General features: G+C 37.2%; 1 protein-coding gene across 1 annotated transcript; it reads left to right on the forward strand.

Moving 5' to 3' along the window:
- Window positions 1-1847: 1847 nt before the first annotated feature.
- On the forward strand, window positions 1848-3633 carry LOC130955866 (nematode resistance protein-like HSPRO2). The gene has a single exon (XM_057882851.1). It carries the CDS (start codon window positions 1934-1936, stop codon window positions 3362-3364), a length of 1431 nt encoding a protein of 476 aa, XP_057738834.1. The 5' UTR covers window positions 1848-1933; the 3' UTR covers window positions 3365-3633.
- The last annotated feature ends 10753 nt before the right edge of the window (window positions 3634-14386 follow it).

The raw sequence follows: 14386 nt of genomic DNA on the forward strand, positions 1-14386 counted from the left end.
AAAGTTATAAAAACTAATAGAATAATTAAATTTAATTTTTATAATTATATTTTATTATTGTAAAATATAATTAGTTTTTAAATTATCTAACTAACAAATTAAAATACAAAAATAGTAAATTAAATAATAATATATATTTTAGAAATTGATTATTCTAAGTTTTATATTTAAAAAATGAATAATTTTTTTATTATCAATACAATCAAATATCTCTCTTTATATATAACCAAACAATTATTTAAAAATTTATCTTCTTACAATTATGAAACCAACTCTTTATAATATTCATAACTTAGAAAGTTCTTTCAACTGATGTAGTTGCTACGACAAAATTAAAACTAACTTTAAAAAAAGAAACCGTTATCGATAAACAATATTCTTTTAAGTCTTAACCAATATTTAATAAAGAACATTCATTCTATTCAAATTCGAGAATTAATCATAAAAATGTATATCTAAAATAAAATTCTCAAATTGACTATCAAATACTAAAAATTGTGTAAAAAAAATTTAAATGGGGTCAAATTAATTAATTTAATGAGACAAATAATTATTATTGTTATATACTACTCAAAAAATTTTTAAATTATAGTGAAGACACTTATCCCCAGACCCTAATATATAAATTCGTCTTTAAATTCCAAATGTTAAAAATAAAATAATATTTTATTCTAAAAAATTGAAAATAAATTTTTTTGAATTTATCGATAAAACACATGTTAAGATTATTAAAATATAAAAATTTAAATTTTTAACATATTTATTTTATATTTATTAAATAAAAATATTTAAAATTTTTTATTAATAATAAATTTATCATGTACTCTTAAGACACATATTAATTAAATCTAATTTTTAACTAATAATTAATTAATTTTTTTGCAATAATAATTTAAATATTTAATCTTTATCCGTCTATTATTTTATTAACTAATTATTAATTAAAAATTTAATTCGCGATGAAACTCTATCTTTATCCACACATCCAATTAAACCGGTTCCGTTTCCAAACACAAATATTTGTATTTTAAACGTAGTTTGGAAATGTCTAAAGAGAAAAAAGAAAAAAAAAAAGAGAAAAAACACTCAGCATTAGCAATCAAACAAATTGGTCATTAGTATACTTCAGCGTAAAAATTAGAAAAGGCAAGTGGTGGTGCAGCTGGATGTTTTAGTTGAGTCGATATTAGAGATGAGATGGTACCAAAAGTGGAAAAAGCCCAACCATTGCTTCACACAAGAGGGCAACTAGTGATTGGCCACAATGTCAAAAAAGTGGTACCCAAGCTGCGAAACACCATACAACTCGCAATATATACCAGTTCAACAGGTCTAACCTTCGACGACCCCACTAGTAATTCGTTCTACTAATCTTCCTTTGACCAAATTAAATTTCTAGATTTCTATTCTAAACAAAGATATCAACAACACTATTCTATTCTAGTTCCCCGGTTCAACGTAAACAGACAACTATTTCATTCTTTCCTCCCTTACTCCCCCATGTTAGGTGTTTTGGATAAGCTTCAACCTTCATGTGCCGCTCCCATCCTTCCTCTCCTTTTCCTCATTCAATCCAATCTAAAATTTTATTCCAATTTTATATTCATTAACATAAACAAAACTCCTTGTCTTAATTCACGTACTTGCTTACTTACCAAAACCTCTAAATTAATACTTAAAAAAAAGGCAAGTTTTATTATATTGTGGATAATTTGAAAATCATTTTCCACACCAAGCCGACTTTCAAATTCCTCGTTCTCCATGCTGCCAGTCCACGCGTCTTTCCTCTCTGTCTCTCTCTCACATCCATTTCCACATCTATAAATACCGGTCCTCTCTTCACTTATCATTTCAATTATTCCACAGCCCAAATTAAAAACCTACAACCCTATCCAAATTCAACACACATCAAAATCTATTTTGTCACTGAAAAATGGTTGATTTGCATTGGAAAACAAACATGGTCAACTCCGACATGTCATCAAATCCTCCAAAACTTTCGAACCCCTCACAGTCACCGCGCGGTCCCTCTCTGCATGTTCCCTTCCCCACCACAACAGACTTCTCCCCCGCACCTCCTCCGCTCTGTGCCGCCTACGACCACTACCTCCGCCTCCCGGACCTCCGAAAACTGTGGTCCCACAGAGACTTCCCAACCTGGAACAACGAGCCAATCCTAAAACCCGCGTTGCAAGCTCTTGAAATCTCGTTCCGGTTCCTCTCCACTGTGTCATCGGATCCAAGACCTTACGCGAACCGAAGAGAATGGAACCGTAAGATTGAGTCACTCGCCACGTGTCAGATCGAGATCATATCTATTCTCTGCGAGGACGAAGAACAAGACACGGAAACACGTGGCACTGCACCAACCGCTAATCTCGCAGAATCCGGTAACAGAATTAGTTACAGCGAGTCCAGCCTGCTTCCGAGACTCGCCACGTGGCGGAGATCGAAGGACGCAGCTCAGAGGATCCTCCTCACCGTGGAGTGCCAGATGACAAGGTGTCCGTACACTTTGGGCCTAGGTGAGCCCAATCTCTCGGGAAAGCCCAGTCTCCTTTACGATGCGGTTTGCAGGCCCAGAGAACTCCACACGCTCCAGGCGACGCCGTTGGAGGGGAACTACGAGAACGTGAACGTTCATGCGGCGCACCAGATCTTGGAATCGTGGATCCGCGTAATGCAGAAGCTTCTAGAACGAATCGCTGGATCAATCGAAGGGAGGAAGTTCGAGAAGGCCGCGAGTGATCTCGACGCGGTGGAGCGGATCTGGAAGCTTCTGGAAGAAGTTATGGATGTTCACATGGCAATGGATCCTAACGATTTCTTGAAACTGATGAAGAGCCAGCTGGCAATGAGGTCGTTGAAAAACGGTTGCATAGGCGAAACGGTGCCGTTTTGTTTCCGGTCGAGGGAGTTGGTTGAGGTGGCGAGGATGTGTAAGGAGCTGAGGGAGAAGGTGCCGGAAGTAGTGGGAGCGGAGGTGGATCCAACGGGAGGGCCGAGGATTCAGGAGGCAGCGATGAGGCTTTACGCGGCGGCGGCGGAGGAGGAGAGGGAGAAGGTGGAGGTGCTGCAAGGGATGCAGGCGGTGGAGAAGGCTATGAAGGGGTTCTTTTATGGATACAAGCAGATGGTGGCGGCGGTTATGGGGAACGTGGAGGCGACTGGGAACCGAGTTGGGATGGGTTGCGAGGGTGGTGACTCACTGACTCAGATATTTATGGAGCCTACTTATTTTCCAAGCTTGGACGCTGCCAAAACTTTCTTAGGGTACTTTTGGGATAACAATACTAACAACAATAATAACGATCATGGTAAACGTGTTAATAGTTTTGTTGCTGATAGAAGGATTCGATGTTAGAGAAACACTAGCCACGGGTGATGATTGATGAAGAACAAGGTGGTGAAATTCATTGGGTAACAGTTCAATTTTAGATCAATAGTGATACATGAAGCTTAGGGAACGGGAAAAAAGAGAAGAAATTATTTATAGTTTTACTTAAAGTTTGATAGAAAGAGGAGTGAGTACAATTTTGTAACGGGTTGTTGTACACTTGTATAATTATATGTTCTGCCAATCTTTGTATAATAAAGACATTTTTTTTTAAGAATGTGTCCATATTTTGTTCATATTATGAGTTATAATTTGTGTTTATTATTGTCATTTACCTCATTACTCTTCTTAATTAGTACTTAATAACTATATCTAAAGAGGATAGCGATGGGAGAGAGTGGCGATGAGTATGTGAGGGCGAAACACGGTAAGGTAGGTAGTCGGTGAAATTGCAGAAACAATAAAAGAGAGAATGAGAGATGGTTTGTGCAAGATGTTAAAGGGAGAGGGGAGGAAAGGGGGAGGGTGATTAAGATTGAGAACAATTTTGTACTGATCAATCTCAAAACTAATTGTATTGCGTGTGATTTTTTAGTAACTTATAACTAAGGACGCATCACCTGGTGGGTGATCAACTGATCGTTTAGCAAAAGTTATAGAAAAGCAAGAAGACAGAATTATCGAATGTGATATCTACCAAAAAAGGTAAAATTATCCTTATAACTTCATATAAAGATACTATTGCAATAAAGGTGTTGGAAAAAAAATATGAGTTACACTGTGATCACTAACAAGTTGCGGAGGTTAAAGGGACGTGGGAATAATCATTTTTTAGTGAAGTTTGATTTGGTAAAAGATCGTATAAACATGTTCTTTGGAGGGCCTTGGATGTTACGGGGTTATTATTTAGTAGTGAAGTCTTGGACACCTGAGTTTAGATTCGGTGAAGGGTCATTTGGATTTACCCCCATATGGATACGTATAAACGGCCATAGCATATACGGTACTATGATGAAGATGCAATTATGAGGATATCTGCGGCGATTGGGAATCCTATTAAAATATATTTAGCAAAAAAACTAGTTGAAAGAGGAAGGCATGCACGAGCGTGCGTTTTGTTGACCTCGAGGTTCCAGTCATAAGGAAAATCAAGGTTGATGGTGTCTATTTTGATGTTGAGTATGAAAACTTGAGTTATATCTAAGAAGTATAGTTGTTTTGACCACATTGCACATGACTGCGAGAAACCGAGAGCCAAGAAAATGGTAGAGCCAGAGCTATTGCAAGTGGTGGAGCTTGTTCTAGAAACAATGGTGACAGAAAATAATACGAGGTGGAAGGTTTAGTTTTTGAATTTGGAAACCCTAAAAATCTCATACAAAAGCAATATGAGAAGACGACGTTGCATGAAGAGAGTAATTCACATGCAAAGAGTGATGGTTGGACTAGGGCTGAGGGGAGATCAAAGGGCAAATGAGTCAATTTGCATAATGATTCATCCAATCCTAATCATTTGAAAATAGTGGGTCCCACACATTCTGATTCCACCAAAACGTCATTAATGCACACGCCTTCACAACATGTGACGATGAATTATAATGGTGCAATAAAAAATTCTCGTAATGGTGTATTGACAATCAAGAATAATAAAATGGTCTCAACCGCAGGTCAACCTCATGCTACGTTTGTTCCATTAAACGACAAAGATAACCACTACTCCATGCACAAGGATATAGAGAAAAGGAATGGTGCCATGGCAAGTTCTATGCAATCCCGTAACTGATGTGGGTGTGCTGATGGTTAGGGAGTTCTACGCAAATGTTTGGGTGACTTACAAGCATTTCCAAGGCGTGAATCCAGACCCGAAGAAATAGCGCACTATGGTCTGAGGGAGGATCCTCGAGTTTGGTCCGGAGAGAGTGAGGGAGATACTTCAACTGCAACCATCCTGAGACGGCCATCACTCTTACACTCAGAGGGTCAATACTGAGCAAAGACTGGACTAGGTCTTCACAGATATATGCCTCCCCGAAGCACAGTGGAGGAGGGATGGTAGAGGTCAGCCACACCAGCTGGGCAGGCACGATCTGATGGCAATTACTCGGGGATGGTTGGTGTTCATTCAGCGCTCCATCATTCATACAAGTAACAGGTCTGAGGTTACTGTTGACAGAACCGTGATGATTTACAGCATCATGCTCGATAATGAGGTGGAGGTGTATCAGGTGATTCCTCAGGAGTTATATAGAATAGCCGAAAAGGGCTCCACCTCTGCTAGATTGGCCTTCCCCCACCTCATCTTCCGCCTATGTCAGGCCGCCCGAGTCAACATTGATGAGACACCCTTATTGATGGTGACAGACTGAAAGAGGGCTACCTCCGGTTTAGAATTTTATACACAAAAATAGTCTCGTCGAAGTATAGATCTATACCAACAAACAACCTTCAATCAAAGTTTAATTTTAGTTGTCACAAGTTCAACTCAATAAAAATAACCGAGAGTATTATTCTCGGGTTGTTTTCCCTAGGAATTACAATCGAGTACTCAGTTATTGGTTATGAGATTCACAAAGGTGCGTGAATGATAAGAAAGCAAGAAATAAAATGGCAAGAAAATTTAAATGACAAGAAATTAAATCAAGCAACTAAAGATAATAATTACTAAAGAGGCATTCATGGTAAGGGTTGAGAATTAAGATTTTCTATCCTAGTCATTAATCATAACACAATAATTACCAAGAGCTAAGCCTATTACGTTATCTCCAACATTGGGAGAAAGTCAAATATACCTAGTTAACCCCAATCCATAAGTAATGTCAATGGAAACAAGATTAACTAAAAACTCTATATCACCAATATAAATTGGGTATCAATGACTCAAGATTGTCAAACTTCTCTTTCCAAGTCAAGAATGCTAAAAAGCTACTCTAAAACTAAAGGAGACATTTTAATAAACACTTAACATGCATAAAAGAAAGGCATATTAAAATAGCAAGAAATATAAAATCTAAAACTACCCAATGTAAGAAAATAATAACAAAAGCACAAACAAGCATCAATAATCATGAAAACATCAAATTGCATTAAAGGAATCAAAATTAACAAGAGTGTTCATAAACTAAAAAGAGGCATAAAAGAGAAATTAACAATGTAAACTAAGAAAACAAAGATGTAAAAACAAGAAATTGCAAGAAAAACTAAATCAAGACAAGATTAAAACCTAAGTTTAAGATGAAATTAACCTAAATCTACCCTAATTCTAGAGAGAAGAGGGAGCTTCTCGCTCTAGAAAATGACCAAAAGCATGGTTTCTAAGCTACACTAATTGCTCCTCCCTTCATCCTTATTGAATTTGGCCTCTCATAGCTTCAGAAATGAGTCGGATTTGGTGGGCTTCAACACATCCAGAAATCGTCCCCAGCGTATTCCTTTAATAAAGTCACGTGACAAGTGTCACGCGTACGCGTGGCCTGGCAAATTTCTTTTTCACGCAGTTGTGGGTCATGCATACGTGTGGCCTTTCATGATCACCAAATCTTTATTTTTCATGAATTCTCCATCTTGCATGCGTTTTCTTCACTTCTTTGATCCAATCCTCGCCTCTTAAGCCTGAAATCACTAAACAAACACATCAAGGCATTGAGTAGAATAGAAGTGAATTAAATTTAGCTAATTAAGGGTCTAAAAAGCATGTTTTCACTCTTAAGCACAGATTAGGAGAAATTCACAAAACCATGCTATTTCCTCGAATAAATGTGGGATAAGTTGATAAAATTCACTAAATTCAACATAAGATAAACCACAAAATTGGGGTTTATCAATCTCCTCACACTTAAACCAAGCTTGTCCTCAAGCTAAACTCAAGAAAGATAAGAAAGGGGTATCATCATTTATTCAATGTAAACTATCTAAATGCAACCTACCTACATGCATGCAACTACTTGGTCAAAATAAATCAATTTCCACGAAAGCATGTATTAACATAAGGGATAAAGCAATCGCAATCAAATCAAATCCACAATTGAATTGAGTTATTGAAAAGAATGTAACAACTTGCAAGATAATAGATGATCATGGTGAAAACATGTAATTGAGCAATCGATCCCCTCACCGGATGTGTATCCACTCTAGTCACTCTAGTGTATAGGGTTAATTCACTCAATTCTCTTATAAGCATGCTTTTTAAGGATATATATGGCTAAATGAGCTTAAAATTTGAATCTTTGATTAACCTAAGCTCTCACCAAACACATAACAACCTATACAATTCTAATACAACACCTAGCTACCCATAATTCTTACTTTTTCTACATAGTCATGTATTATTTTCAATTCACATCACATATGCATTGTTATTATTACTTTACTTTGGGGCTTTTTTTCCTTTTTATTGCATTGTTATTATCCGTTCTCGGTGCATTCAAAGATGAGCAAGAGGGTACGGTGACTACACGGATTGCCACCTTCAGCTGGTGGATCAACCGGCTGCTACGTGTTGTTTCTTCTGCTTCCCTTTTTGCTTATGAAAAATCATCCTAAAAGATAGAAAACAAGATAGTGAGACGAGTAAATACAAAAGCAAAGAAGTATATAATGTTGGAATGAGGCAATGATCACTAAAATGAAGTGAGTGGTTCAGTTTATGACATTGACAAAATTCGTGTGTGAATTCTAAGTTGCATGCGGTTTAGAACACACACTAGCATTGAAAACTCTATCACAACTACACAAAAACGCACTTCACTCATTTTAGTGCGCTTGAAATACTTCAAAGAAAACTTGTAGGTTAAGACAAACAAACAAGTAATAAAGAATCATAGAAGCATTCAAGCAAATAATTAAGCAATTGTGAAATGGATAATGAATGGACATTAATTGATGTGCAAGAGAATTTAATGGACCAAATGAAATATGAAATTTATATATCAATCAATGGTAAACTTTGAAGTTTAGTTTGCATCACCTAATTGACATAAAAGGTGGAACATAGGTGCTATACAACTTAGAAAAAGAGATAGAATTTGAAATAAATCACATAGCAAGCATAGTCCATATAGTTTGAGAAATTCAAAAAGATGTCCCTAGGTGAGCTTACAACCCAATTTCACAAATGAAGTACTATGCCAAAATGACTAGGTTCAAATACGTGTAGAGCACATAGTTAAACAATTAAAATTAACACGTCATTAAGGTATAAGTATAACATATGGATGCATATGATCAAACAACATAATGCATAGGGATAAATGCACATCATCCAACATCAAGAAATTTCCTAGTCATGGTTAAAGAATTTAAATCACATGGTGGCCAAAACATGCAATTCAAAATATTTAGAATGCTTGGAAGGCAATTCACAGGTACTTGGTATGTAAAAATATCAAAGAAGCAAAATTCAATACAAGTAACAAATTATAACCTCAACAAAGAAATCCAACAATAAACAATTTCAGCAGAATCATCAAATCAAATTAACAATCCAACACTCATCACCTAAAACTGAAAATTAAACAGAAAATTAAACTAACTAACTAACTAACCAACTAACTAAAGAAGATGACGGTGGATGGTGGATGGTGGTGGTGGATGATGGTTGAAGGAGGGAAAGGAGAGAGGAGAAGAGAGAAGAAGAAAAGAAATGGAAAGAATAGAAGAAAAGAAGAGTGTATGAAGCAGGGGGGTCACACGTATGCGTGGGTCATGCATGAGTGACATGGGGGAAATGGTAGGCGACGCGTACGTGTGACGGGACAGGGAAAAACAAAAGGTGATGCCCCACGTGCACGCGTGGAAAGACATTGTGCTAGACGCATAGTTCCCACACGCTACGTGCACAATTCTCTGTTTGGACCGTGCGATGGCACAATCCATGCACGATCCTGGCACGGTCTTATTCTGGGGTGTCACGCGTATGCGTGGGTCAAGCATACGCGTGACATGGCCCTTTTTTTTTCAACATGAAGATAAGCAAGGATTTTCACCATTATGTACACATTCAAGACCAACCAAATTTTCAAAAATTAACTAAGTCCTTATCTTTTGGGAAAGGACATTATTCAAACACTCAACTATGCATTTCAAACCAAAAAATGCAATGCCAAACAAGATACAATTCAAAACCATTAACCTACAACTTAAGACACAAATCTAACCAAACAAACTAACATATAATGCAATATATACATGACTGATATCAAAGGCAAGAAAGTGCCTAACAATGGTAACTCAATTCATTCATAAACTATATATACAAGATTGAAAGAGTTTACCATGGTGGGGTGTCTCCCACCTAACACTTTTATTTAAAGTCCTTAAGTTGGACATTTGGTGAGCACTTTGACATGGTGGCTTATGCTTATACTCATCCTTGAACTTCCACCAATACTTGGATTTCCAAAATGCACCAAGATTCCAATTCCATTGCACCAAGCTTTGATGGAGTTCTTCACAAGCTATGAGCTCCCAAAATTGATCCTCATGTATGTTGGGCTTGTTTTACACCCGTTCAATTTAGTATTCCTCCAACCTTTGCACCTAAACCTTGATGATGCAACCACAATGAACCTAGAATGGTGTTTCCAACCACTAACCATCTCTATTTTGCTCTTAAAGTCACAAAGAGCTCTAAGTTGACCATCTGTCTCAAGCAAACCATATTCAAGTAAGTAAAGCTTAGGAATAAGAGAGTTACCCACTTGAATGAAAGAATAGATGGTTGCTTAGTGAGAAAGGCTTCCAACAGCCTTGTAGTTTCCATTTCCTTGTGCTTTCCTTAGATTACTTCCACCTCTTGACAAGCTTCCTCAGTTTCAATTCCTTATTCACCAACTTCTTTTATACACTCCTCATTGCTCAAGCCATGTGTCGGAGGTTGTGCACGGTCCTCCTTGTCATCAATTTCACAACACAATGAGGGAGATTGAACAATTTCAAAAGACACATTGGTTGGTGTAGAATCATCTTCAATGGTGGAGCTTGCTTCTTGCTCAACCTCTTCCAATCTTTCATCATTCATACTATGCCTTGGAGGTTGCACATTATCCTCCTCAACATCAATTTGAAGCTCAATAGAAGAAGGTTCAACAACTTCCACAAAATTATCAACAACATTACTTGGTGAGGAAGTGTTCTCAAGCTTGGAATCCATCTCTTGTTCAACTTCGCCTAGGTCTTCAACCACTTCTTCTTCCTCAACAATCTCTATCCCTTCCATTTGTTGCAAAACATACTCCATCTCCTTGTTCTCAAGTTAATATTTTAAGGTCTCTTTCATGCTCCTCTCTTTGGTTGATTCTCTGCATTCATCCATGGAAGTGCTTTGTTTGTGGCATGAATCCCATGAGTTCAAGTTGGCTTTAATTTTGGCAAGGTTAGCCATGATAGCTTCGTGCCTCTTTTAGGCTTCCTCTTGCTCTTTTTGAAATATGATTGCTTGAAGTCGATTCATTGCTTCCTTGAGACGATCCCTTGGCTCTTGTTCCACAACATAATTAGGATCATGTTGCTCTTAGATCGATGGATGTGGGTATTCTTCCATGGCGGGTTATGGTGGGAAGGAGAATTCATCATGTGGTTGAAAGTTTTCATATATGGGAGGCGGTTCATCTTGGTAATAGTATGGAGATGGTGGTTCTTGGGAGTATTGATGTTGGAATTGTTGTGGCTCTAAGTATGGTTCATATGGCTTATATGGTTTTTGGTATGGTGGATGTGGATTAGAGTCATATGGAGGTTTTTGGTGGTATGGGGCTTGTGCGTATGGTAGTTGAGGGCTATGTTGAGGATATGGCTCATTGGCATATGGTGGTTATGGTTGATAACCACAAGGAGGTCCACCATATCCATTGGATTGATATGCAGCATGGGATGGTTTATGCTCATAGTACATTGGAGGAGGTTATTGCTATGAAGATTGATCATATGCTTGAGGCTCCTCCCACCTTTGATTTCTCCATCCTTGATGCACATCCTTATTAAAATTCCCATTTTCTATAACATAGTTAGAACTAAACTCATAGTCAAAGGGATGAGAATTCATAGTGAAAAGGAAAAACCAAAACCAAAGCTAATAAGAGATAAAGAAAACAAACTCCTAAACTAAAACTAGCAAACAAACAAAAAGCAAAGTATTCACAATATTCACATATAAACAATAACCAATAAAAAGCACACATTGTAATTTTCTGGCAATGGCGCCAAAAACTTGATGAAAGGTCACCATTGGTTCGGAATTTCTTCTCAATAAAAGAATCACTTCGTTGCAAGTATAGTTCCAAACCAACAAATAACCCTCAATCAAAGTTTAATTTTAGTTGTTACAAGTTCAATCCAATAAAAATAACCGAGAGTATTACTCCCGGATCATTCTCCCTAGGAATTACAATCGAGTCTTATTGGTTGTGAGATTCACAAAGGTGGGTTGATGATAAGAAAGCAAGAAATAAAATGGCAAGAAAGTAAATCAAGCAACTAAAGATAACAATTACTGAAGAGGCATTCATGGCAAGGATTGAGAATCAAAGTTTTCTATCCTAGTCATTAATCATAACATAATAATTACCAAGAGCTAATCCTATTACATTATCTCCAACATTGGGAGAAAGTTAAATATGCCTAGGTAACTCCAATCCATAAGTAATGTCAATGGACACAAGATTAACTAAAAACTCTAGATCACCAATATAAATTGGGTATCAATGACTCAAGATTGCCAAACTTCTCTTTCCAAGTCAAGAATGCTAAAAAGCTACTCTAAAACTAAAGGAGACATTTTAACAAACACTTAACATGCATAAAAAAGGCATGTTAAAATAGCAAAAAATATAAAATCTAAAACTACCTAATGCAAAAAAATAATAACAAAAACTCAAACAAACATCAATAAACATCAAAACATAAAATTGCATTAAAGCAATCAAAATTAACAAGAGTGTACATAAACTAAAAAGAGGCATAAAAGAGAAATTATCAATGTAAACTAAGAGAACAAAGATGTAAAAACAAGAAATTGTAAGAAAAACTACATCAAGACAAGATTAAAACCTAAGTTTAAGATGAAATTAACCTAAATCTACCCTAATTTTAGAGAGAAGAAGGAGCATATCTCTCTAGAAAATGACCTAAAACATGGTTTCTAAGTTACACTAAGTGCTCCCCCCTTCATCCTTCTTGAATTTGGCCTCTAATAGCTTCAAAAATGAGTTGGATTGGGCTTCAGCAAGTCTAGAAGTCACTCCCAGCGTGTTCCTTTAATGAGGTCACGTGACGAGTGTCACACGTACGAGTGGGTCATGCGTACACGTGGCCTGGCGAATTTCTTTTTCACGCGTACTCGTGAGTCATGCCTACTTGTGGCCTTGCATTAAGCAAATCATTATTTTTCATGAATTCTCCATCTTGCATGCTTTTTCTTCACTTCTTTGATCCAATCCTTGCCTCCTAAGCCTGAAATCACTAAAAAAACACAACAAGGCATCGAGTGGAATCAAAGTGAATTAAAGTTAGCTAATTAAGGGCTTAAAAAGCATGTTTTCACTCTTAAACACAAATTAGAAAAAATTCACAAAACCATGCTATTTCCTTGAATAAATGTGGGATAAGTTGATAAAATTCACTAAATTCAACACAAGATAAACCATAAAATTGGGCTTTATCACAGACCGATTACTAGGAGGGGAATGGAGTATGCTAAGGAGCTTGGGCGAGCACCACCTCAGTAGCCAGTTCCCCCTCCTTAACTGAGATGCCTCAAGGATATTACTTTCTCTCGCGTGATTAGTGGGATCCGCTGACAACATCCATTGTATAGTTGGCATCTTCTATCGACCAGCTAAGGCCAGAGCATCAGGATCACTCCACCCTACTTCATCAATTAGTGGAGGAACATCAGAGTTAGAGGCGAGACTTAGATGAGCTGAAGGTGCTAGAGAGGATTATCGGGAGGGAGCAACAGCCACCAGGACTGAGGTGGTTGAGTTTCATTACCTTCTGCTTATTTTATTTTCTATTTTTTAGTATTTTATTGTTGCTCATGCATCGGTTCGAGCTATAATGGACCGGGTTGGCCAAGCTCTTAGAAGGTTGTCCAATGACCGACCTTTTAGAAGGTTGGCCCATGACCGACCTTTTGGAAGATTGGCCCATTACCGACCTCTTCACAAAGAGCTCGGTCAAATCACCATAAGAGGCCCAAGCAGGCCCAAACGAAGGGACACAACCCAAATCTAAAGGCGACAAAGCCTAAAGAAAGATATGGTGGCTCCCCTAAAGATAAGATAACTCCACTCAAAGATAAGATAAGATAGCTATCTTATCTCCAGAAAAGGTCACTCTACAACATTATAAATACACTGGAGCACCCAAGTATAACTCATACTCTGATTCTACTAAAAAAACCTGCTTAATACCCTTGCTAACTTAAACATTAGAGTCTCTTGCAGGTACCACCACCTTCCGGTGATGAAGGATCAGCACGACCCTCCAGTCCAACAAGCCGGACACGGCGGCTCCAGACACCACCATCAAGTCGGACACACAACGCCGACCAGTACAGAAGATCTCATCCGAGATTGACCTACAGTTTCAGGTAACCCTTGGAACAATTGTGTTTCTCATTTTTTCTTTAAAGCTTTTGTATGATCATTAGTAGTGCTTTATTGCTTTTTAGTTTAGTTATTTATTTCAATATTTTATGTTTAATTTAGAAAATGTCTCATGTATTACTCACTGAGGTTGAAAAATCAAAAAGAAAAAGAAAAGAAGTAGAAAAATGCTTGAGACTTAAGTTATATATTATGAGTTATTCTAGTTAGTTTGGTGTGGTGATATTATTTATGATTCTGAATGTATGAACCGAATAGTGCATGATTGATATTGAAGTTAAGAATGTTCATTTCTGATGTACATAAACTTAGAGAAGTATTATGGATTCTCTAAACTTGGTAAGAAATTAATCCTTGAAGCAAAACAACAGCAAAAGAAAGAGAAAAATAAAAAGCAAGGTCCAAGGCTCTAAGCATTAATGGTTAGGAAGGTTAAATATGATTAAAA

The sequence above is a fragment of the Arachis stenosperma genome, chromosome 10 (genome assembly GCF_014773155.1).
Source record: "Arachis stenosperma cultivar V10309 chromosome 10, arast.V10309.gnm1.PFL2, whole genome shotgun sequence".
In the NCBI taxonomy this organism is placed as follows: Eukaryota; Viridiplantae; Streptophyta; class Magnoliopsida; order Fabales; family Fabaceae; genus Arachis; species Arachis stenosperma.